Source organism: Podarcis tiliguerta, assembly GCF_965153285.1.
Source record: "Podarcis tiliguerta genome assembly, chromosome: 18".
In the NCBI taxonomy this organism is placed as follows: Eukaryota; Metazoa; Chordata; class Lepidosauria; order Squamata; family Lacertidae; genus Podarcis; species Podarcis tiliguerta.
Window position 1 is genome coordinate 3347693 of NC_139551.1, and position 26502 is coordinate 3374194.

Genomic DNA, 26502 nt, shown 5'->3' on the forward strand with positions numbered 1-26502 from the left:
AACCCACAGCACCACCCGCGTCCCTAAAGGTAAAGGGACCCCTGACCATTAGGTCCAGTCGTGGCCGACTCTGGGGTTGCGGCGCTCACCTCGCTTTCCTGGCCGAGGGAGCCGGCGTACAGCTTTCGGGTCATGTGGCCCGCATGACTAAGCCACTTCTGGCGAACCAGAACAGCGCACGGAAACACCGTTTGCCTTCCAGCCAGAGTGGTACCTATTTATCTACTTGCACTTTGACGTGCTTTCAAACTGCTAGGTTGGCAGGAGAAGGGACCGAGCAACGGGAGCTCACCCCGTCGCGGGGATTCGAACCCCTGACCTTCTGATCGGGAAGTCCTAGGCTCTGTGGTTTAACCAACAGCGCCACCCGCGTCCCAACATCAAAGAGTACTTACCCCAAATTTGGATCTTGGCATCCCGGGAATTCTCCTTTCTATACCTGCTTTTCCCTTGAACCAACAAGTTCACTTTTAAATGAGGACTGAACTGAATTTCTCTCTAACATCCCTAACATGCCAGCTGGGTCTGACGGGAACTGCGGTCCATCTAGAGAAGGTTGGCATATATCGACTATGTACACACTACTCCCATCCCAGATAACCCCGAGTGCAGCCAATCATTTGGAAACCTGCTACTTTCAAACAACAAGCAACACAATCACAAAACCGGCATGTAGGATGCGGAGGCATTGGGTTGTGTGTGTTCCATAATACATTCAAAAGCAGATAGGCAGCTTTGGAGAGAGAAAAAACCCTGCCTCTTCAGGCTTACAGCTATTTGTTTTAGGACAGAAGGTCTGGCGCTCGAGCATGGCCTCAAGTCAACCCAATATGGTTTTCCCATTTACTGAGCTCTTGGGAAGAGGGGGCATCTGAGGTAGGGACTGAGAGAGTTTCCCTTTGTCCTTTCCTGAATTATTTCTGTTCTGTGCCTCAAACCTTTGGCTCCTGGTTTCATTGGAGACAGTTATAGAATGAGTTCTGAAACTGGAGCTTGATTTATAGTCACGCTGGCTGGGGCTAATGCAAGCTGCTGTCCTAAAGACCTGAAAGGCCCTAAAGTTCTAGCTTGACCTATATACCGTTTTTTTAATGCTCTAATGCAATGTTTATGTGCAAGAATATCAGCAGCGTGATGCCTTTTCGAAAAGAACCAGTCTCGGAGATTTACAGATATATTTTATTGACAGTAGTATGCTTCCGTATGTACCTATAACACCAAAAGGGTCACAAATGTGTTGAATTGCTAAATTATTATTATAAGAGGCTAGTCTGAAACACCCACATTTCTAAAACTCACAACTGCTTTTTTTTCAGAGCTGTTTTGTCTCCCGCCGAACCACTGTGATTTCAACAGCATAATGCAGAACTACATGTCTCCATGAGTCAAGAAGTTCTGAAGGTAAATCAGGAACATCTACAACACTCTATATATTTTTATGTACATATTATCATCATTCCCAGCCCCCATCAACACAGAGTCACTCATTCCTTCTATTTCTGATGCTCTGGTGTGTCAGTGCTGATGCTTATGTAACCAAAACGACACAGCCAGTGTGCAAGAGGGAGGTAATGACAGGTTCACTGAGCCCCGGGGGTTTACATTACAGAAATACAAAAATATGGTAAAAAGCCCTGAAAACCTTGGGGTGGGGAAGAACTCAAAAGCATTCTAATGAGGATGAGTGAACGCTGATCGTTCTCAGTGTCCAGAGAATGCTCACTGCTAGGAGATAAAGAAAAAGAAATAAAATCAGGTAGGAGAGGAATTGGAATGGAGTTCCCAAAAGGAGGTCATGGCTGGCTGAGAAAGTAACCAGGAGGATTCTACACTCGATTGCAGGTTTGCTCTCAGGAAACAGCTTGCTGTCATTCGTGCTGCGGTTTCCGGGACAAGTTGCAAGCAACCCTGACATCTTCCTTTCCTAGTCTTGTACACGGATGTACAATTTGTCAACCGGGAAAATGGGATTCATTTTCTCCACTTCTAGTTTAGCGCATGCTGAATAGCATTTGCATGCCAGGTTGACCCCAGCCAGATAGATTAAAAACAAGGTCCTGTGATTTTTTTGAGGCCCCACTGGACGTCCTTTTTATATTCATGACAATTTGTGCTTGTGATAGTATCGTGATGGTTTCTACACCATCCGGCTTCCAATACCACAAAAAGTTTTTGGAATGGATTCATTTCCAATTGGCGCATGTCCCGTAACTGAAACCCTGTAACTTTTTGTATCACAAAACCTGCCTCTCTGGATGGCATTGATGCAGTAACACTGGGGAAACATCACAGAACAGCGGTGGAATGATGTGTGGATGGTCCGGTATCAATGCACTAATAGTGTGCCATTATGTCAATTGCACGTTACAGAGGTACACCTGCAATAAATAAATTACGCACACCCGTCTGGGGGGCTCCGAAATTGTGAACCGTGTCGCACTAATGAAACAAACCACCAGAGAGTTGAACAATACAAGCGTGATGACAGCAGCTGCTCTCTGACTTCCAAATAAAAAAAGTCTCATTTTCCCTCTATACATTTTAAAACATATGAAGTCTTTAGTGACAGATGGCTACACTGTCAGCCCTTTCAAGAGATGAAGATCTCCAAGACTTTGTAAATGTCTTTTCTTCTTCGGTTTTTGTAAATTTTCCTTTAGCCCTTTTCTTTTGGAATCCTAAATTTCAGCCAAAAGAAAAGACTGAACTCAAAGATCTAGAATGTCCCCCCCATTTTTGCATTAATAAAACTTTTCTTGGAAGGTTTATATCTAAAATTTGCAAAGGGGGGAATGCACATTTGTATTGTTTAGGGGGGAGGTCTTAACGTCTATGGGTTGAGTAGACCCATTCAAACTGACCGACCTCTGTGAGTCATATAAGTTAATTTCAATGACTCATATTTTGAGTATTACTGATGTCTGATAGAACCCTATGTCCGTCGGTGGTGGTATGTGAACACAGTCACCTGAATTTCCAACTGGAATAAATCCCCCCAAATGTCTCCATGTGAGGATCAAAGAGCAAACAAGTGGTCGTAGGAAAATATATTTACAGTGCAGCCCTGTGTATGTTTGCTCAGAAGCAAGTCTCACTGACTGCAGCCTGCCAGCAGAGCCACGCCATAAATTTAAAGCAAACAGCTTTCCCCCAAAGAACCCCAGAATCATGGTTTAAGAGTGCTGAGAACTGTAGTTCCCTGAATGGGAAATTATAGCATAACTCTCAACCGTCCCTTATTTGGCGGGAAAGTCCCGTATCCCGCTGCTGTCCTTTGTTGATGATGTCCCTTAAATTTCCCAGGTTTCAAAGGAAGCAGCTCCTCTCCCTCCCTCCCTGCCGGCCAGGGACGAGGGAGTCTCCAACTGTGTTGCTTGGCTGCGTTGCTCACCCAATAAGGAGTCTAAGAACGACTGGGGGGTGGAGCTTGCATGCCTTGTGCTGATCAAATCGGCCGCTTTGCCTGGGGACTCGCCTTTGCTCAGCACTTCCCAGCGGAAAGGTGATGGTGGGTTTCCTTGCTGCATCCCCTTTGCCGGGTTGCTGCGCTGTGGAAACCACCGCTTGAGGCTTTGTTTGGCTGCTGGACGACTAAAATCCCTTATTTTGGCTGCTGATCCCTTATTTTCGAGGCTGCTGGTCCCTTGTTTTCAAATCTGTAAGTTGACAGCTATGAATTGCAGTTCCCAGGCTTTAGAAACTTACCATGGGCTGAACAAGCCCCATTGAATTAAACGGAACTTGCTTCTGAGCAGGCATGTATAGCCTGCGATCAGATACATACTTTCCCAGGAGAAAGCACCTTCAAAAACAATGGGGCTTAACAACTGAGTAACTATGCATAGAATCACAGCCTTTAAGGTGCCTGTTTCTAAAAAACCAGGAAAACAAGAGGTAAAGGTAAGTCTGCGCCAGGAGCAGCCAGGTGTTGGGCTTCGACTCTCAGCAGCCAGCATAGCCAATGGTCAGGTAAGTTGGGGGCTGTAGTCTGACAACACCTGGAGGGCAGCATTCTGACAACACCTGGAGGGCAGCAGGCGCACACACACACAGCAATTTCCAACCCTCGCCTTCCTTACATCGGTTGCGCAACTTTTAAAAACTTTGTGCGCAATTAGTTTTTGTAAAATCTGCGCCTCCAAAATGCACACGGTTAAAGTGGAAAACATTGTTTGTCTTCACAAGCCCTTTGATAAGTATGTCCTGATGGGTGCATATATTAACCAGAAGAAGGCTCTTCCTTACATCTTTTTGTGCATGTAGCTAAAGACAATGGGGTGATGTTGCTGTTTTTTGCAGGTTTAAACATTTTCTTGTATTCCCCACCACCACCTTTCTCCCAACGAGCTCAAGTTGACATGCATGGTTCTGTCCTCTCGATTTTATCTTCACAGTACCCTTGTGGGGTAGCTTGGTTGTAGTGTTAGGTCCCATAGGTCGCCCCAATTCATTTGCATTCATCACCCTTGTCAGTTTCCTTCCCTCCACTGCTAGCTCCTTGCCGATTTCTTATTCACAAACTTGTTAACAATCTAAGTAAAAGCTGCCAGAAATCCAAACTGCCTTAACAGTGTAAGCAAACACGCTCACCGCCCCTGCCCCCCCGAATTTAAATGGCTTTTTTTCAGTGTCCCAGAGCACCTAAAAGACAAATGTAGGGAAAACATCGTTCTCACCCAACACAGCAGCCACTTTTACCAATATTTTTGTACAGGTTAGGGATGGCTGTTCTCCACGTTAAACCAAGGTCATTATAAGCAATGGACATGAGCGTTAGCCCTTGGATTCCAGGCGATGTTTCATAGCAAAAGGTTGCATCGATAGACCTAAGTTTTGGGTTTCAACCAAAATACTGTGTCAGTAGTCTGTTCCGCTCAGAAGTCTTTAATATGTGCGTTCTTTCATTCAGACACTTGCGGAAGAATATTGCCATGTATTTGCGAACGCTTCTGGGAAGGTTAATTGGAGGTTAAAGGGGTGTTTTAGTTGCTTTTCGAAGAGGGCAGAGGGCGTTTTCAAATACAGTGGTACCTTGGTTCTCAAACGCCTTGGTACTTGGAACAACTTGGAACCCAAACACTGCAAACCCGGAACTAAGTGTTCTGGTTTGTGAACTTTTTTCGGAAGTCGAACGTTCTCCGTTTTGAGTGCCACGCTTCCGTTTTGAGTGTTACGCTGAGGTCTGTCTGTTTTTGCTATTTATTTTGCGTTTTTCTTTTTGCGGCTCTTTTTTTGTTTTGTTTTTGTGACTGTATGGAACCCAGTCCAGCTACTGGGATTGTGTGACTGCAGTACATTGTTTATTGCTTTCATTTTATGGGTTGATGGTCTCGGTAGATAGTAAAATTCATGTCAAATTGCTGTCTTAGGGGTTGTTTTTAAAAGTCTGGAACAGATTAATCCATTTTGCATGGCTTTCTATGGGAAAACACGTCTTAGTTTTGGAACGGACTTCCGGAACGGATTAAATTTGAGAACCAAGGTACCACTGTAATCATGTTCACTCTAGCAGTGAAACCAGCCACAAGATCATCCTCTCGGCAAGGCCAACTGTTCAGGTGTGGATTTTGATGAGGTGGTAATGACCCAGTGGCCTTGCCACACATAACACACAAACACAAATTTTTACATTCTTTCTGATGGCTTCCAGCCACAATGGCTTTTGTTCCTTTTCCACTGTTGGAGGCAGTATGTCTCTGAACAGTAGCTGCTGGAAGTCAGAAGGGTGTCATCAGGTTGGCCGCCATGAAGACAGTATGCAGGACTAGATGGGTCTGATGCTTTGGCCTGATCCGACAGGCTCTTCTCATGCTTTTACGGTTGTGAAACATTGTGGGGATTTTTTTATGAGGCAGCCAAACTGCTATTGAGAGCCAGTGTGGTGTAGTGGTTAAGAGCGGTAGACTCATAATCTGGGGAACCGGATTCGCTTCCCCGCTCCTCCACATGCAGCTGCTGGGTGACCTTGGGCTACTCACACTTCTTTAAAGTCTCTCAGCCCCACTTACCTCACAGAGTGTTTGTTGTGGGGGAGGAAGGGAAAGGAGAATGTTAGCCGCTTTGAGACTCCTTCGGGTAGTGATAAAGCAGGATATCAAATCCAAACTCTTCTTCTATTTCTCACGAATGCCTCGAGGTATGGAAATTATCGCACAGAACCGAGCCCGGCAATTGTGGAGGGTGTTCAGAGGAATGGTGGCGTTCTTTTTCCCAAGTCAAATGACTGGCTGCTAGCTAGAATTGCTATGTTGGAGGCAGTACGACTCTGAACAAGTGGGGAAGAGTTGCTTTTACGCTGTGGTCCTTGCTCATGGGCTTGCTTTGCAGGACTTTGGCCTAGATCCAGCAGCCAGGCTGTTTGTGGTTCCGTTTATACAAAACTGTAGAATCCCGACAAACAGAAGGAGGAAATTCCTCCTGTGAAGAAGCTAGGAACCAATGTTTCCGTGTGTTGAACTGCCGACCAATGAAACGTCTTCTGTAAAGGTGTTTCTTTTTTTAAACGGGGAGATTCATTTTGCTGTTACCCCAAGCCAGATTGACAAATCATAGTGATCTCCATTTACTTCTGCCTCCAACATTAAAATCAGAAGCTTCTTGAAGCTCCTACCTCCTTGCGATACTCCGCCAAACACACATTCTGATGGCGCTGCAGTCTTCATCTCGACTATTTAATTTTAAAAAGGCTGTTTCAAAGCTTCAGAGGGCTGCACTTTCAGGAGAGGGGAGATCAGAGGTTGTGAAAAAGCCCTGCGGCGATAGATTAAGAGGACTAGTTATGTTTAGCTTAGAGTTGTAGAATTCTAGAGTTGGAAGCCTCTTCTGAAAGCAGATAATTCTGCTGTGTCTCTGTGGTAGGAGTGACTGAATATTGTGGTCACATGCCAATGCAACAAGAAGGAGAGAGAACAGATTCACCTGCCCTTGGAAGGAGACAAGGCATGGCCCTAGCAGGGAACCACTGAGATAGATAGGCAACCTGCCCCCTCACTCTCTGAGTTTTACCGGGGAAACTTTGAGGCTCCCTGGAGCGTTATTTAATTAATTAGATGTATGAATTTGTTTAAGGGATGGGGGTGGTGCTGTGGGTTAAACCACAGAGCCTAGGGCTTCCCGATCAGAAGGTCGGCGGTTCGAATTCCCGTGACGGGGTGAGTTCCCGTTGCTCGATTCCAGCTCCTGCCAACCTAGCAGTTCAAAAGCACGTCAAAGTGCAAGTAGATAAATAGGTACCGCTCCAGCGGGAAGGTAAACGGTGTTTCCGTGCGCTGCTCTGGTTCGCCAGAAGCGGCTTAGTTCTGCTGGCCACATGACCAGCTATACGCCGGCTCCCTCAGCCAATAAAGCGAGATGAGCGCCACAACCCCACAACCTTTACCTTTACTATGAATTTGTTTAATGAACTGAACTTGGGATATGTGGAAATCTAAAGTTGAGGATACAGTTCTGGGGAAAGCCCGTAACCTCAAGTGTTAAGAGAGCATCAGCTTTGTATCTGGAACAACCCCCAGCATTTATCAGTGGGTCATCTGAGACCCCTGCAGAGAAAATGTGGGACTTGATGGGCTAAGTTTTGTGACCTGTGATAAGGCAGCTTAAGATATTCCTGGGGGATGAGGACGCATTGCAAGGAGTTTATACATCACAGAGGGTAGGGAGCCATGAATTCTTATGTCCACCGTTGGAGACAGTACGTCTCCAAATACCAGTCTCTGGTTTTCTTTAAAGGCATAAAGAAAGTGGACATTGAAGCTGGATGTCAGGGACCTCCCTTCCCAGAGCGCCAACGAAGACGCCGGGGAAGAAGGGGGACAGGCTGAGGGGAGTAGAGGCTTAATTCCTTCCCACACTAAGAGTGATGGAAGCCTCTCGCATCCTGGAATGCAGGCTATAAATTCCCACAAGGCAGACAGAGCCTGCTTCAGAGGAGCTGCCGCTGTTAGATTCGGCTCAAGAGGAGGACAAGGGGCAGGCTGTCCCCAAGTCCCATCCGGAGAAGATTGAGCCTTGAGGGCTCGGACTGAAACTGCTGTGTAAATACTAAATAAACCTCAGGGTAACAAACCTGCCAGCTTGACGCGTCTCGGTGTGAGAGAGACATCATAAATCCTGACAGTGAAGGGCAGAGAAAAGGCAGGACCTCTTAAGACTGAAGACCATGAAACTATGGAATTTGCTCCCACCAGATCTAGTGGTGACCCCCAGCTTTAAAAGCAGGTTAAGCAATTCACAGAAGATAGGTGTATCCAGACACAGATAAGTATGTGACCTGGCGTGTAGCACTTTTTGCAACTGCTGCTAGGAAAATCAGAGCAAATTATATAGCCAAGGTAGCCATTAACTGTAAAGGAGATGAATTTATTTGATCCTATCTATCTACCTCAGGCTATGCTCTATCTTTGTCACCAAACTCTGAGTATAAATTGCGCACTGTATTAATTGATATTGTTTTTAACATTAGTGACCATGTGATGATTTTAGCTTATGAATTTTATTGTTTAATGTTTTTATTTGTACATTGGGGTACTTTTATACCTCTGTTTAGAGTACGTACTGTTTTAATAATATAAATGTTTTAAGTCTTTTTTATCAATTCAGTATATTTTCTTTTAATTGTCAAATAATTCTGTGTACATTGCGGCAGCCTTTGGCTATGTGCAATAAAACGGACTGAGACTGAGATAGGTGTATCGGGGCTATGAGCCACGGTGGTTGTGTTCTACCTGCCCTGTTGGGGGAAAGGTGCCTCTGAAGACTAAGCCACTGGGAATCACAAATGGGAAAGTGTGCTGCTGCAGTCCTTGTTTGCAGGCTTTCCATCGGCGCATGTGGACCACCATGAAAACAGGACGGCGGACTAGATGGCCCCACTCTGGCTTGATCTGGCTGCAAGGCTCTTCTGATGGTCTTAGTTTAAAAGCCCGTCTCAAGTTTTCTTCCTTTGATAGCCTTTTTCCTCCAAAGATCCATTGGTTGGGAGAGGGATTTGAAAAATACGTTCTGGAAAGAGGACGTTGTTGAAAAATTGTGGGGCGGGGGGGCGGAATAACTGCCGTAGACGACAAACTTCTCTTCAACACAGCACCCTTTTTAAGCAAAGCTACACACTACAACATCACTGCCTCCTAACACCTGCTAGCTTTCAAGATAGGTTGCTCCTTCGTCGTCCGAGAATGCCGTCTTAAAACGCGCCAAGTGGCTTTGTTTATTTATTTCCATCCTTTCTTCTTCATCTTTTTTGCCTTCTTGTTTTTGGTCTATCTGCTGCGGTGATGAGGACAGACTTCCCTCCCCTCCCTATCGACGTCTGTCAGGAGCAAAGCAACCAGGCTTGCATGGGGCTAACTTTCGCCGCTGGAGCCGTTGAGTGCTGCGGCCGTGGCACCGTGGCTCTCGTCGAGCTTCTCTGAGGCAGCTGGCACAGGATCCACCACCCCGCCGGTCCTGGAGGGTGTCTGCTTGTAAGCGTGGTCCTCAAGGAGGAGGGCGCCCCTTGCTCCTTGGACCAGTTCCGGTTCCTTGGGGGTGTCTTGGTGCCGTCCGTTCCTGGAGCTGTCATGGTGGCCGTGGTTGCCAAGCCGGCTAGATGCTACCACAGCTTTCATCGCAGCCTGTGTGAGACACATTGAGAAGAGGGGAATCAAATTTTTAAAAAATATTCTCACCAATTATTGCCATAACTTAATATCAGTACAGTCATACTTTGGTTCAACTCCCCAAAACGTTCCAAAACCAAGGCATGGCTTCCAATTGGCTGCAGGAGCTTCCTGCACTCAAGCGGAAGCTGCGTTGGACGTTTGGCTTCCAAAAAAAGTTTGCAAACCGGAACACTCACTTCCGGGTTTGTGGCTTGGGGAGCCAAAACGTTGGAGTCACAAGGCATTTGACGTAGTATCAATGCTAGTATATTTACCTAAGAACAATCAATAAAACAACAATAGGATATACAAAGAATAGAAATAAAAAATCAATTATATAAAATACATTTTAGGGTCCTGAATCGGCAGTCAAATAGTGGACCTTATTCTGATTGCCCCAGCTAAAAACCTTGCCACCTTTTCTGTCACCTGTCCCTCTTGATCTGCCAAGAGAAAGGACACTGGGCAGTGGTTGGAGGACCCAGAATGGACAATAAAAGAGGGGTGATAATCTCATTCCTCAAGTCTTTATAAGGAGTGCAAGCCAGAAGGGCATGCGCCACCAATTTGGGACTGCCATCTCCACAGGGACGTTAGCAGCGAGGTTAAAAACTGCAACACCTACCAAGTTAAAAAAGCTACCAGCCACCATATTCTGTGGCAAGTTTCTGTTGTTGTTTATGCGCTTGTAATGAAAGAAGCCAGTAGTGATGTATGGAAGTGAGAGCTGGACCACAAAGAAGGCTGATTGCCGAAGAATTGATGCTTTTGAATTATGGTGCTGGAGGAGACTCTTGAGAGTCTCATGGACTGCAAGAAGATCAAACCTCTCCATTCTGAAGGAAATCAGCCCTGAGTGCTCACTGGAAGGACAGATCCTGAAGCTGAGGCTCCAATACTGTGGCCACCTCATCAGAAGAGAAGACTCCCTGGAAAAGACCCTGATGTTGGGAAAGATGGAGGGCGCAAGGAGAAGGGGACGACAAAGGACGAGATGGTGGGACAGTGTTCTCAAAGCTACCAGCATGAGTTTGACCCAACTGCGGGAGGCAGTGGAAGACAGGAGGGCCTGGCGTGCTCTGGTCCAGGGGGTCACAAAGAGTCGGACACGACTAAATGACTAAACAACAACAACAAATGAAAGAAGAGGAGTAAGACTGGTAAGTCTACAGCGTATGTGTGTACATAGTGGCTGTGTTTTAGAGACTGCGCTCCTCGGCTTCAGCTTATTGCCTCCATTGCTATGCCAACCCCGCCGCAGCTCTTTGCGCCATTATTACCTTCAGCTTGCGCCTTGCGTTGAACTCCTGTAGCTTCTTCTGCGTGCTGTCCATGTGGGCGAACTTGGCAGCTTTGCCCATCACCCAGGGGTGCTCCAGAGCCTGTTGCACTGTGAGCCTCTTCTGGGGGTCCAGAACGATCAGTTTCTGAACCTGGAAAAGACCAGCGATGACAAGGTGGGTGATGAGGCCTGGATGCCTTGATTCTGCTCAGAGGCTTGGATGCTTGACATTATTACTGTATTTTTCGCTTTATAGGACACACTTTCCCCCCTCCAAAAATTGAGGGGAAATGTGTGTGCGTCCTATGGAGCAAATGCAGGCTCCTTGGCTTCAGCGATAGCAACGCTAAGCCTCCGAAGCGCAGAGGGAGCACTCCCTCCGTGCTCCAAAGGCTTCGCGTTGCTTTCGCTGAAGCCTGGAGAGCGAGAGGCATCGGTGCGCACCGACCCTTCTTGCTCTCCAGGCTTTAGGGATAGCCGTGCACAGCCCCTCCGGCAGGGAGAGGCTGCACGGGGCTATGGCTTCTCTAGCCCCGCGCAGCTTCTCCCGGGAGGGAGAGGTTGCGTAGGGCTAAAGAGGAAGCCAAAAAAGCCAGCGGGATCCATGGAACAGGGATGCAGAGGTGTGGATTGATCAAGAATCATATCAAAATAGTTTAAACCCAGTCAACGCAATGCTTTCATTGCTGACACAGATGGCTTACTCTGTATTTGTTATAATTCCTCATAGCAATCCCACCTGATCACTACAAAGGGGTCTTACCAGGAAAATATTAGAACACATTTCAACCTGGACAAGCCAGCTTGAATTGCGTATTGTCTTAAGAAACTCACATGAGTTTGCAACCAGTTTTCTGCTGTGTAAAGGGGAATGCGCTCTGCTAAATAAAGGAACTTGCTAATGCAAGTTAGGAAGGATATTAATAAACAATATAGTTAAAGCTCTGGTTTTCCCAGTAGTGATGTATGGAAGTGAGAGCTGGACCATAAAGAAGGCTGATCACCGAAGAATGGATGCTTTTGAATGATGGTGCTGGAGGAGACTCTTGAGAGTCCCATGGACTGCAAGAAGATCAAACCTCTCCATTCTGAAGGAAATCAGCCCTGAGTGCTCACTGGGAGGACAGATCCTGAAGCTGAGGCTCCAAGACTTTGGCCACCTCAGGAGAAGAGATGACTCCCTGGAAAAGACCCTGATGTTGAGAAAGATGGAGGGCGCAAGGAGAAGGGGACGATGGAGGACAAGATGGTTGGATAGTGTTCCCAAAGCTACCAGTATGAGTTTGACTAAACTGCGGGAGGCAGTGGAAGACAGGAGTGCCTGGTGTGCTCTGGTCCAGGGGGTCACGAAGAGTCGGACACGACTAAACGACTCAACAACAACAACAACAACAACAACAATATCCTCTCCTGCCACCCTGAACATTCCCACAAGCTGGCTGCCCTGTCTGGGTAGGGCTCAAAGCAACTCACCAAATCCTTGGCGTTGAGAGACACTTCATCCCACCACGGAGAGACAAACTCGTAGTCACAGTTTAGGATCCTGCTGTACATATATTGGTCTCCTCTCGGGTCAAAAAAAGGCTCAAAGCCGCAAAGCCTGGGGATTTTTTTTAAAAAGAACAGGAGAAGAAGAATAAAACACCTGTAAATGGTTTACATAAAATATTGAGGAGAAATATTGATGATAAACGGACACACACAGGCCAACATGTGTTGTAAAAGGTAAAGGGACCCCTGACCATTAGGTCCAGTCATGACCGACTCTGGGGTTGCGGCGCTCATCTCGCTTTATTGGCCGAGGGAGCCGGTGTACAGCTTCCAGGTCATGCGGCCAGCAGGACTAAGCCACTTCTGGCGAACCAGAGCAGCGTATGGAAACGCCGTTTTCCTTCCTGCTGGAGCGGTACCTATTTATCTACTTGCACTGGTGTGCTTTCGAACTGCTAGGTTGGCAGGAGCAGGGACCGAGCAATGGGAGCTCACCCCGTCATAGGGATTCGAATTGCCGACCTTCTGATCGGCAAGTCCTAGGCTCTGTGGATTAACCCACAGTGCCACCCGCGTCCCTTGACGTGTGTTGTAGTTACCCTCAATTAATAAAGCTCTAAATAACTGAGGATTCTGTCCGCTACTTCTCTCTGTGAGTTACTGGTTGCTAAACCACATGATTTCAGCAGGCACACATACAACGAATAACTATGGCTCCAGAACTATGCCACTCCCACCACCCCACAAAATACCGAAGTACAACTAAATGATCCATCAATCTACTGACAAAACTCATGTGATTAATCGACTAAGGTTTCAATAACTGGGCACCAGTCCTTGCAGAATCCTAACCCTCTGAAGATTCCTCTGGTGAAGTAATGGATCTGACGTTTGAGGGGCGTAGCATGTTTTTCAAGTTCATGCTTCCTTTGCTGCAACATAGCCTTAAAATAAGGTAGGGTAAAGGTAAAGGCCCCTTCATGGATCACTGCCTTGCCGTGGCGAAGGGGCTTGAAGAACTCAGCCGAGCTATGAACTATGCCGAGCAGGGCACCCAAGATGAACAGGTCATAGTGGAGAGTTTTGACCAAACGTGATCCACCTGGAGCAGGAACCGGCAAGCCACTCCAGTATCCCTGCCAAGAAAACTCCATGGACAAAGACAACAGGCATATAAAAGTTATGACGCTGGAAGATGAGCCCCTCAGGTCGGAAGGCGTCCAACATGCTACTGAGGAAGAGCGGAGGACAAGTACAAGTAGATCCAGAGCTGATGAAGCGGCTGGGCCAAAGCCGAAAGGACACTCAGTTGCGGATATGCATGGAAGCGAAAGGAAAGTCCAATGCTGTAAAGAAAAACATTGCATAGGAACCTGGAATGTAAGAACCATGAACCTGGGTAAGTTGGATGTGGTCAAAAATGAGATGGCAAGAATAAATATTGACATCCTGGGCATAAGTGAACTAAAATGGACGGGAATGGGCAAATTCAGTTCGGATGACCATCATATCTACTACTGTGGGCAAGAAACCCGCAAAAGAAATGGAGTGGCCCTCATAGTCAACAAAAGAGTGGCGAAAGCTGTACTGGGATGCAATCTCAAAAATGATAGAATGATCTCGATACGAATCCAAGGCAGACCTTTTAACATAACAGTAATCCAAGTTTATGCACCAACTACTGGTGCTGAAGAAACTGAAATTGACCAATTCTATGAAGACTTACAACACCTTATAGAAGTGACACCAAAGAAGGATGTTCTTCTCATTATAGGGGATTGGAATGCTAAAGTAGGGAATCAAGAGATAAAAGGAACAACTGGCAAATTTGGCCTTGGAATTCAAAACGAAGCAGGGCAAAGGCTAATAGAGTTCTGTCTGGAGAACAAGCTGGTCATCACAAACACTCTTTTCCAACAACACAAGAGACGACTCTACACATGGACATCACCAGATGGGCAGCATCGAAATCAGATTGATTATATTCTCTGCAGCCAAAGACTGAGAAGCTCTATACAGTCAGCAAAAACAAGACCTGGAGCTGACTGTGGCTCAGATAATCAGCTTCTTATAGCAAAATTCAAGCTTAAACTGAAGAAAGTAGGAAATACCACTGGACCAGTAAGATACAATCTAAATCAAATCCCTTATGAATACACAGTGGAAGTGAGGAACAGGTTTAAGGATTTAGATTTGCTGGACAGAGTGCCTGAAGAACTATGGATGGAGGCTCGCAACATTATACAGGAGGCAGCAACGAAAACCATCCCAATGAAAAGGAAATGCAAGAAAGCAAAGTGGCTGTCCAATGAGGCCTTACAAATAGCGGGGGAGAGAAGGCAAGCAAAATGCGAGGGAGATAGAGAAAGATACAGGAAATTGAATGCAGAATTCCCAAAAATAGCAAGGAGAGACAAGAAGGCCTTCTTAAACGAGCAATGCAAAGAAATAGAGGAAAACAACAGAATGGGAAGAACCAGAGATCTGTTCAAGAAAATTGGAGATATGAAAGGAACATTTCATACAAAGATTACCATAATAAAGGACAAAAGTGGTAATGACCTAGCAGAAGCAGAAGACATCAAGAAGAGGTGGCAAGAATACACAGAGGAATTATACCAGAAAGATATGGATGTCTTGTACACCCCAGGTAGTGTGGTTGCTGACCTTGAGCCAGACATCCTGGAGAGTGAAGTCAAATGGGCCTTAGAAAGCATTGCAAATAACAAGGCCAGTGGAAGTGATGGTATTCCAGCTGAACTATTTAAAATTTTAAAAGATGATGCTGTTAAGGTGCTACACTCAATATGCCAGCAAGTTTGGAAAACTCAGCAGTGGCCAGAGGATTGGAGAAGGTCAGTCTACATCCCAATCCCAAAGAAGGGCAGTGCTAAAGAATGCTCTAACTACCGCACAATTGCACTCATTTCACACGCTAGCAAGGTTATGCTTAAAATTCTACAAGGAAGGCTCAAGCAGTATGTGGACCAAGAACTCCCAGAAGTGCAAGCTGGATTTAGAAGAGGCAGAGGAACCAGAGACCAAATTGCAAACATGCGCTGGATTATGGAGAAAGCTAGAGAGTTCCAGAAAGACATCTACTTCTGCTTCATTGACTATGCAAAAGCCTTTGACTGTGTCGACCACAGCAAACTATGGCAAGTTCTTAAAGAAATGGGAGTGCCTAATCACCTCATCTGTCTCCTGAGAAATCTCTATGTGGGACAAGAAGCTACAGTTAGAACTGGATATGGAACAACTGATTGGTTCAAAATTGGGAAAGGAGTACGACAAGGCTGCTTATTTAACTTATATGCAGAATTCATCATGCGAAAGGCTGGGCTGGATGAATCCCTAGCCGGAATTAAGATTGCTGGAAGAAATAGCAACAACCTCAGATATGCAGATGACACAACCTTGATGGCAGAAAGTGAGGAGGAATTAAAGAACCTTTTATTGAGGGTGAAAGAGGAGAGCGCAAAGTATGGTCTGAAGCGCAACATCAAAAAAACGAAGATCATGGCCACTGGTCCCATCACCTCCTGGCAAATAGAAGGGGAAGAAATAGAGGCAGTGAGAGATTTTACTTTCTTGGGCTCCATGATCACTGCAGATGGTGACAGCAGCCACGAAATTAAGAGACGCCTGCTTCTTGGGAGGAAAGCAATGACAAACCTAGACAGCATTTTAAAAAGTAGAAACATCACCTTGCCAACAAAGGTCCGTATAGTAAAAGCTATGGTTTTCCCAGTAGTGATGTATGGAAGTGAGAGCTGGACCATCAAGAAGGCTGATCGCCGAAGAATGGATGCTTTTGAATTGTGGTGCTGGAGGAGACTCTTGAGAGTCCCATGGACTGCAAGAAGATCAAACCTCTCCATTCTGAAGGAAATCAGCCCTGAGTGCTCACTGGAAGGACAGATCCTGAAGCTGAGGCTCCAATACTTTGGCCCCCTCATGAGAAGAGAAGACTCCCTGGAAAAGACCCTGATGCTGGGAAAGATGGAGGGCAGAAGGAGAAGGGGACGACAGAGGACGAGATGGATAGACAGTGTTCTCGAAGCTACAAACATGAGTCTGACCAAACTGCGGGTGGCAGTGGAAGACAGGAGTGCCTGGCGTGCTCTGGTCCATGGGGTCACGTAGAGTCGGGCACGACTGAACGACTAAACAACAACAAAGGTAAAGGACCCCTGGAGGGTTAAGTCCAGCCAAAGGCGACTACGGGCTTGCGGTGCTCATCTCGCTTTCAGGCTGAAGGAGCCAGCGTTTGATCACAGACAGCTTTCTGGGTCATGTGGCCAGCAGGACTAAACCGCTTCTGGCGCAACGGGACACCGCGACAGAAACCAGAGCGTGCAGAAACGCCGTTTACCTTCCCACCGCAGCTGTACCTATTTATCTACTTGCACTTTGACGTGCTTTCGAACTGCTAGGTTGGCATGAGCAGGGAACGAGCAACGGGAGCTCACCCCGTCGTGGGGATTCGAACCGCCGACCTTCCGATCAGCAAGCCCAAGAGGCTCAGTGGTTTAGACCACAACGCCACCCGTGTCCCTTAAAAAAACAACAACAACACACACAAATCTGCTTCTTGGCTCTCAGCATCAGTGTCTATTCAGTCGTGGTGGGGGGGAGAGTTTTGGGAAAAAAATAATCATCCGTTCGCTGCAGAAATGTTTAAGCAAAAAGCCTCAGGGCTGCATTTACTTTCAACTTGGCTAGAGATTGTGTGTGTGTGTGTGTGTGTGTGTTTGTAAATCCTAACAAGCCAAACCAATGGAAACCCAACCTATTTTGACGGGCTGTGACCGCCATCTGTTCCATTTAGGTCAATGGAAACAGCGGCAGCGGGCAGGAGAGAGAAAGGAGGTCAAGCCTCCCTTTGTCAGTGTCGCTGCGAGGGATGGTACAGAAAGTGGCTAACCTTACTCTTGCTACATCCCTCACCCTGATCCCTATGGGTTTTGATGCATGCAGTTCTCGGGGGGGGGGGGGGGAGGGGATTCATGTTACAGTACCGCCTTAGTGAAGTTCTCTCCCCTGCCCACAAACAACAGTGCGTCCTCCAGGCTCCCTCCCCAGCTGTTCACATCAGCACAGCTTCATTCGTGTCAGGTTCGCTTTCTGTTTGTGTACATGCCAGAGGGGCATCGTGTGGGATGTGATCCATGAGAGGCAGTCAAGTACAACCTTCCTGGTAATGCTAGAGAAGACATGCGAGGGAGTGTTTGGTCTAGCCAATCAAAAACTTCCTGTTTCCTCCTGGCTGGAGCATCCTTCCTTTTGCATGTGATAGAAGGTGGCCGTGACCTAACCTGTCCAGGTAACAAAAGGACGAGTCACGCAGCACACCTCTTTTTTTTTTTTTACTTCCTTCTTTTTTTGACTAGCTTTTAGCTAGGAAACCACAGAGCCTAGGACTTGCCGATCAGAAGGTCGGCGGTTCGAATCCCCGCAACCGGGTGAGCTCCCGTTGCTCGGTCCCTGCTCCTCCCAACCTAGCAGTTCGAAATCATGTCAAAGTGCAAGTAGATAAATAGGTACCGCTCCGGCGGGAAGGTAAACGGCGTTTCCGTGCGCTGCTCTGGTTCGCCAGAAGCGGCTTATTCCTGATGACCACATGACCCGGAAACTGTACATCGGCTCCCTCGGCCAGTAAAGCGAGATGAGTGCCGCAACCCCAGAGTCGGTCACGACTGGACCTAATGGTCAGGGGTCCCTTTACCTTTTTACTCTGCTAGCAGAAGCACTGGGATTATTCCCCCATATGGGGTAGATCCACATGTACATATTTGTAACCAAGTCTGCCTTTAGGAATCCAACTGTGAACTGATGTGAGTCAACTTCTTTTATTGACTTTGAATAAGATTGTGGCTTCTTTATTCTTATAAAAGGGATTCAAGGAAACTTACAAGGAATGTACAATTCAATCTGAGGGCAGACTGAGTTGTATAATAGTGAGAGGCTCACACGAGCCTGCAACCAGCTATCTGCTGGGCATGTAAAAAGGGGAATGTAACTCTGCTAAGTAAAGGAACTTGCTAGTGCAAGTTAGGAAGGATATTAATAAACAATATGTCCTCTCCTGCCATCCTGAACATTCCCACACATCAGTGGGATGTCTTTATCCCCATGCAAACGTTCTCATACCTTAGCTAGAGGTGACTTAGAAATGGCTTAAGGGCTCCAGTTTGGGAGCTGATTTGTTCAGCAGCTAAACCAGGGACGCGGGTGGTGCTGTGGGTTAAACCACAGAGCCTAGGACTTGTCGATCAGAAGGTCGGCGGTTCGAATCCCTGCAATGACGAGGTGAGGTCCTGTTGTTCGGTCCCTGCTCCTGCCCACCTAGCAGTCTGAAAGCATGTCAAAGTGCAAGTAGATAAATAGATACCGCTCCGGCAGGAAGGTAAACGGCGTTTCCGTGCGCTGCTCTGGTTCGCCAGAAGCGGCTTAGTCCTGCTGGCCACATGACCCGGAAGCTGTACGCCGGCTCCCTCGGCCGGTAAAGCGAGATGAGCGCCGCAACCCCAGAGTCGGTCACGACTGGACCGAATGGTCAGGCGTCCCTTTACGTTTAGGTCTAAACCATTTGAGTACCAAGGTACCACTGTAGAGGCAAAGGCGTTTCGCCCATTGGGCCTGCGCACAGATGAAGCTGGAAGGAGGGGAGAGGAAGGAGGAATCGCGATGTGTCAAAGCATTTTAACGTTACTCACAAGATATATGTGATGACACCGACAGACCACATATCCACTTCTGGGCCGTAGGGAGAACCGTGGAGAATCTCGGGTGCTGGAGGCGTTGGAAGAGTGAAATAAAATTGGAAAAAAGATAGGAGCACAGGCAGCTAGCATATGCATCATCCTTCGCCCACCCGTTCCTCTCTCTCTCTCCCCCCCCTGCTCCTTTCGCGCTCAGCCATGCTTTCACACCTGCCGCAGTTAGTTTGTGGGAGGCGTTGACAGGCTTGCATCCTTTGGAAGCTGCCAAGGCGGAGGAGGAGGCAGCAGCAGCAGCAGCAGCGGGGCATATTCTTAATTTACCACTTATTCCCCAGTGAGTTGCATGTGTGCATGAGATTTCGAAAGGGTGAGAAAGACTTAGCTCCTGGTGGAGGAGGAGGAAGGGAAAAGCTCACAAGGTCAGGCACAGATCTTTGCAGGGCTGGAAGGATCCGTCCAATTCAGTTTCCCCGTCTTAAATTCAATCCTTGCAGTGATCTGCGAATTCGTGCCGTGTCCCCTCCCAAGTCTTCTCCAGGAGAAAAACACCCCCAACCCCCCCCCAACTCAATGGTTCCCAGACCATTTATCATCTCGGTCGCCCTCTGTGAACGTTCTAGCTTGCTAATAATAATAATAATAATAATAATAATTTTTATTTATACCCTGCTCATCTGGCTGGGTTTCCCCAGCCACTCTGAGCGGCTTCCAACAAAAGACTAAAAATACATGAAAACGTGGTCATTAAAAACTTCCCTAAACAGGGCTGCCTTCAGATGTCTTCTAAACGTCAGATAGTTGTTTATTTCCTTGACATCTACTGGGAGGGTGTTCCACAGGGCGGGTGCCACTACCGAGAAGGCCCTCTGCCTGGTTCCCTGTGAGGTAATGTCCTTCTAAAACTGTGGCGCCCAGAACTGGACACAGGACTCCAGGTTGGGGGAGGGGGTCCTGACAAATTTAATATTTATTTACTAAATTTATATACTGCCCTTCGTCGTACGATCTCAGTGTGGTTCACGGAATAAAATGCAGGATAAAAACAATGAGATAATTAAAACAAAACAGCAAAACAATGCCATCATCATCATCATCATTATTATTATTATTTTCTATCCTGCCCTTCGTCTTTGCTTTAATAATAATAATGGCATTGTTCTTAACCTGAAGCACTATTTCTGGGTTAGCAGAATCTGTAACCTGAAGCATATGTAATCCGAGGTACCACTGTATATTATGCCCTCTCTCTTGGCACAGAGTTCTAGTTTCGACAGCCCCTAAACTAGCTGGGTCCCCCTCTGCTTTCGCCCACTCACCACAGTATCCGGGGGTGCCACACACTGTCTTCATCGTGTCCTGCTCATCCACAATCTTGGACAGTCCAAAATCACCTGGTGCAAAATGGAGAGGGAGGGACATATTTCAACATCAACAACAACAATCTTTATTATGGTCCAGAGACCCAACAAATCGTTACAAAGCAATACACAATTCATACAGCCTACCTCCAGGTTAGACAAGCATTTTGTTTAGAATATAGGGCTCATTTGTTCTTGCAACCACTGATAAAAACTTTGCCACTGCTAACGTTCTAGTGTTTGTCCGGTCTTCCAATAGGAACCTGACATAGTGAGCCTCTGATTTTCCCGGGAAAGGTACCAGTAAGGGTAATATCAGTTCAGCCCTGGCCTGCTCATATTTTGCACAGTGCAACAAAATATGTTTTATGGAATCGATGTCTTGGGCACACGAGCAAAGTCTGTCCTGGTAGGGAACTCCTCTCAACCTGCCATCCAACACTGCATAAGGAAAGACGTTTAGTCTGGCTTTGGTGAAAAGCCTTCGATAGTTTGGTACTGTCAGGTTTTTAACGTAAGATGTTAACTTAAAGACATGTCCATATTGTACTCATATTGACATATATGAGTACCCATATTGTACCTATATTGACATATTTTAAAGGCGACCTCGTTAAAACAAATGGGACGAGCTCTGTTCTCCCCACCCCCAATCTTTCCCACTAGGATAGCTGCACTCAGGTGAGATGTGACCAAGGAAGCGCAGCCTCTCAAAAGATCCAGAACGGTGTTTTCCCAAACTTGGGTCTCCTGCTGTTTTTGGACTACAACTCCCTTCATCCCTAGGTAGCAGGAATGATGGGAATTGTAGTCCAAAAACCGCCAGAGACCAAAAGTTTGGGAAACACTGATCCAGACCCCTCTAGCTCCCTTAGATCCTCAGAGTTGGCATGGGGCCAGAAGGAAATATTATGAGACAAAACAGAACATTTGCCTGGGAGATCATTTTGGAGGTGGTGGTGGGGGAACGTACCAATTTTGAGAGGAGCATCTGGAGAGAGATCTGCGTAGAGGAGATTCTCCGGTTTCAGGTCACGGTGGACCACACCATTCGCGTGCAAATACTGTGGAAGACAACGAGGGGAAAGGTGAAAATACCCTCCAGGTGGTGTTATTTAAATTGCTTTTATTCAACATTTCTTTGGGTTACATGCATCATGGGAAAGCGAGCCTTGGTTTTGGAACGCTTTGGTTTCGGAACGGACTTCCGGAATGGATTAAGTTTGAGAACGAAGGTACCACTGTACTTTCTGTTATGTACTGAAGTTCTCACCCTGGGCCAGCAGGGGGATACTGTAGATAGTTATGCAAATGAAGGATCGAAAGTGACGTTCAGTGATTGGATAGTTTGTATGCAAATGAAGGATCGAAAGTGACGTTCAGTGATTGGCTAGTTACAGAAAATGGTTACTGTTGCATTCTAGTGGAGCTCTATATGAGCAGGCTGACTGAGCTCCTCAGCTCAGTTCTGTTCCAGCTTACAAATAAAGAGCTGCTTTGGAAGAATCGCTGTGTTGTCTGATATGTTCGCCCACAACCTAACACTTTCTACACATCTGAGGTTCCCAGAAACTGGGGTTCAGAGGCCTCGCTGCCCCTGACATCGTAGGGAGAACACAGAAATTTCAGGGCAACCGGTTTCAACGCGGGAGACGATCCGTGACAGTTGTCAAAATCCACCCAAACTGTTACAAGCTGAACTTTGCTTTTATTTTTGCCCCCTAGAGTCTGCAAGCCATTTGTACGATTCACTCAACTTGCAGGCTGCTTTAATCTTTTGCTGCCAGGGCGCTATTATTCTGCCTGTGCAGAATGGTGGAGTCGAAATCTCCGCAGAGCATTTACGTGGGATACTGTCCTTTAGGATTTTCCTCACCTCATTAAAAACCAAAAAGAAAGGAAGAAGAAAAAAAAAATACCCTTGGTTTCCATGGAAACAGTCTCACACTGACCTTTAATAAAGAGAAAGGGTGACCTAGCTAATATTCTCTGTACGTAGATATATCTGTGTGTGCCAAATATATATATAAGATTTTCTCACACACGTGTAATCAGTGCTTTTTTTCCTGGGGGATACGCACACCTCAAGCATTTTGTGAATCTTCGTACTTTTGTCCATTTACTGTATTTTCCTGATAAAATGGTGATTTTCTCGCGTCAAAATGGGTGGGACGCGGGTGGCGCTGTGGGTAAAACCTCAGCGCCTAGGACTTGCCGATCGCATGGTCCGCGGTTCGAATCCCCGCGGCGGGGTGCGCTCCCGTCGTTCGGTCCCAGCGCCTGCCAACCTAGCAGTTCGAAAGCACCTCCGGGTGCAAGTAGATAAATAGGGACCGCTTACCAGCGGGAAGGTAAACGGCGTTCCGTGTGCTGCGCTGGCTCGCCAGATGCAGCTTGTCACGCTGGCCACGTGACCCGGAAGTGTCTCCAGACAGCGCTGGCTCCCGGCCTATAGAGTGAGATGAGTGCACAACCCTAGAGTCTGTCAAGACTGGCCTGTACAGGCAGGGGTACCTTTATCTAAACATTTTTTTAAGAAAAAAGCACCACATGTAATATACGTATACATGTGGCCAACGTTAGTCCAACTCAGAGCAGACACGGTGGCGCTGTGGGTTAAACTACAGAGCCTAGGACTTGCCGATCAGAAGGTCGGCGGTTCGAATCCCTGCGACGGGGTGAGCTCCCATTGCTCGGTCCCTGCTCCTGCCAACCTAGCAGTTTGAAAGCACGTCCAAGTGCAAGTAGATAAATAGGTACCGCTCCGGCGGGAAGGTAGACGGCATTTCTGTGCACTGCTTTTGTTTGCCAGAAGCGGCTTAGTCCTGCTGGCCACATGACCCAGAAGCTGTACGCTGGCTCCCTCGGCCAATAAAGTGAGATGAGCGCCGCAACCCCAGAGTCAGTCACGACTGGACCTTAATGGTCAGGGGTCCCTTTACCTTTACCTTACTGTTATGAGAATTACAGGGACTAAGATATAAAATAAATGTTCATAAATGTACCAGGCAAACACATACATAAATATAGAAACCACATGTCTGAAACAGTGCAGGAAAGCAGTCCTAAAGCCATTTTGACTCTTTCAGTGACCTCAAATATTCTTCTGCAGTTTGAATGGAAATGGGAAAAGCCTTGTCTCTCGGCTCACAAATCCTGCCTTAAGGGCACATTTGTATATGAATGGGGTGAGCCTGTGACCTGGACTCAGGAATTAAGTATTTATCACCACAAAAGAATGGCCAGGCTGGCCAGGTAAATCCAGGTTAACAGGTTTCCTGCCAGACAGGATTCTGCTGTAGACCTCCCCTTCTGTGATGTATGTATGATGTTTTGGGAGGTGGACTTGAGCTACAGGGGAGGCAATTTCAAAAGTCTATATAAGGGCTTACACAACATCCTTCTGGGTTCCTCCTCCTTCCCTGTGGGGGGGAGTGGGGGACCCTTTTCCAACAGTTTAATAAAGATCAGGCTTTCTGCTTTGCTTCTCAATATTCTCTGGTTGGCCTTTGTTATTTTCTCCTACCGATAGAGAACCTACATAAGGACTCTATGCGGGCTCTTAGATACCCCGTAAGGCAGGCTTCCTCAAACTCGGCCCTCCAGATATTTTTGGCCTACAACTCCTGTGATCCCTAGCTAGCAGGACCAGTGGTCAGGGATGATGGAAATTGTAGTCTCGAGTTTGAGGAAGCCTCTACCTTAGGTGCCTTCTTGGAGTAGAACTTAGCCACATACAACCCGGAAGATAGACAAACAGACATATGTATCTTTACAGAGACACGCACACCGACTCCTCTTGAACTTCTGGGCTCATGTTTTAAAGAGCCTATGGCATCAGCTGACCTCTCCTAAAGGTGCATGATGGTCAGCTGATCTCTGGTGCTGAAGGTAGCTTAGTGCTGATTGCCCAGGTGAGATGGGTCCTTACCATGTGTGCGTTTGTGTGCCGGCAGGGATGCGGGTGGTGCTGTGGTCTAAACCACTGAGCCACTTGGGCTTGCCGATCGGAAGGTCGGCGGTTTGAATCCCCACGATGGGGTGAGCTCCCATTGCTCAGTCCCTGCTCCTGCCAACCTAGCAGTTCGAAAGCACGTCAAAGTGCAAGTAGATAAATAGGTACTGCTGTGGCGGGAAGGTAAACGGCGTTTCCATGCGCTGCTCTGGTTCTCCAGAAGCGGCTTAGTCCTGCTGGCCACATGACCCGGAAGCTGTACGCCGGCTCCCTCAACCAATAAAGCAAGATGAGTGCCGCAAACCCCAGAGTTGTCCGCAACTGGACCTAATGATCAGGGGTTCCTTTACCTTTTAACTTTTCCCAAATGGGATGTGGGTGGCGCTGTGGGTTAAACCACAGAGCCTAGGACTTGCTGATCAGAAGGTCGGCAGTTCAAATCCCCGCAATGACGGGTGAGCTCCCGTTGCTCGGTCCCTGCTCCTGCCAACCTAGCAGTTCAAAAGCACGCCCAAAAGTGCAAGTAAATAAATAGGTACGGCTGTGGCAGGAAGGTAGACGGCGTTTCCGTGCGCTCTGGTTTCCATCATGTGCCTGAAGCAGTTTAGTCCCGCTGGCCACATGACCCGGAAAGCTGTCTGCGGACAAACGCAGCTCCCTTGGCCTGAAAGCGAGATGAGCACCACAACCCCATAGTCGCCTTTGACTGGACTTAACCGTCCAGGGGACCTTTACCTTTTACCTTTTGTGCGCCAGCTATTAACCCTCACAGGACTAACTTGTCCTGCCCTACAGCAAATAACCCCCCCTCTCCCCCCTTTTGTTCCGCCTGGTGGTCCCTTGGCATCCGCTTTCTCTGGCTCCTCTCACCCAAACAAACAACAGATGCCGTGCAAATTGTGTTACCAGCCTAGGGAGCTGCTGGTGCCAATCTTAATTTCACAGGTTGCCGATTGCAAGAGATTGGAAAGACGGGGAGCTTTAAAAGATAGTGACAGTTAATAAAAATGAAATAAAACACACACACACACACACACCAGCGAGGCAGGAGGTGGCCATTTCACTCACGTCGGAAGGTATGAGAAAGCAGCAGCTCAGCTTTGCAAGGATTAGCATAAATGGAACTTTTGAGGAAGTTGCTGAATTTCGGTCTGCCCCGCACCCGGGGATTGTGTGGCGTGGGGACCTTGTATTTCACTAAGGCTGTGAACACATTATCTGCTAGTTTGTTCTTTTTCTCAGTTTGGAGCAAAGCTGATTTGGGGGAGGAAGCTGCCTTGAAATGCAGGATATGCGCACTTGAGCGACTTCAAATTCAGTGAGGTTGTTCCTCCGCTCTGTGATTTGCCACACAGACCAGAAAAAGGGCATCGGTGTTTCTACCCGTTGCCCATTCCCTGATTTGTTTCCCCGGGCCGAACTCCCGTTCCCAGAAGCAGCCATCCGAGTGTGTGCTCTCATCTGAGCATGCTCAGTGGCTGCCTGAAAGGGACACACCTCAGCTCGACTGCGGTTTCCGTTTCCCATTCGGAGGAAAGCTAGTTTGCAGGAAAATACACATTGAACAGGAATATCTCTCAGGAATCTGCAGGGTATAGACTGCTAACATCATTGTGTGTACTCAGCTTCCAACGTCAGTGGTGGAAGCATATTGGAGCCAGAGTATTATGTACATATAACACTGGTCCTGAAAGACCTACATTGGCTCCCAGGACGTTTCTGAGCACAATTCAAAGTGTTGGTGCTGACCTTTCAAGCCCTAAACGGCCTCGGCCCAGTATACCTGAAGGAGCAGCTCCACCCCCATCGTTCTGCCCGGACACTGAGGTCCAGCTCCAAGGGTCTTCTGGAGAGAAAAAAAAAACCCGAACAGGAGAGAGGGATGACTTACGGAAACAGCTTCCAGGATCTGCTTCACCACGTGAGCTGCGTCTTTCTCGCTGTAGAAACCCCGTTCAACGATCCTGAAAGAGGGCAGAGGTTGGCACAAAGTGTTGGGTTCGAAAGTTGCCATGTTTTCACTTTGCCGGGTGGCACTGTGGGTTAAACCACA

The 26502-nt window shown here is 47.3% G+C and overlaps 1 protein-coding gene and 1 long non-coding RNA gene across 2 annotated transcripts in view; both read right to left on the bottom strand.

Annotated features, from left to right (window-relative positions):
- Positions 1-1163: 1163 nt before the first annotated feature.
- On the bottom strand, positions 1164-3265 carry LOC310668654. Its single transcript, XR_014506759.1, has 2 exons — positions 2539-3265; positions 1164-1395 (listed from the first exon to the last, which is right to left on the bottom strand). It is a non-coding gene; the product is annotated as an uncharacterized lncRNA (long non-coding RNA).
- Positions 3266-7750: 4485 nt separating this feature from the next.
- LOC310668457 (calcium/calmodulin-dependent protein kinase type IV-like) overlaps positions 7751-26502 on the bottom strand; it is a 39044-nt gene continuing 20292 nt past the window's right edge. The window contains exons 6-12 of the mRNA XM_083421784.1: positions 26341-26413; positions 21468-21558; positions 20453-20527; positions 19131-19206; positions 12394-12520; positions 10919-11071; positions 7751-9611 (exon numbers count right to left, since the gene is read on the bottom strand). Coding sequence (XP_083277910.1) covers positions 9342-9611; positions 10919-11071; positions 12394-12520; positions 19131-19206; positions 20453-20527; positions 21468-21558; positions 26341-26413 — 865 coding nt within the window. The 3' untranslated portion in view covers positions 7751-9341. The remainder of the gene's footprint in view (positions 9612-10918; positions 11072-12393; positions 12521-19130; positions 19207-20452; positions 20528-21467; positions 21559-26340; positions 26414-26502) is intronic.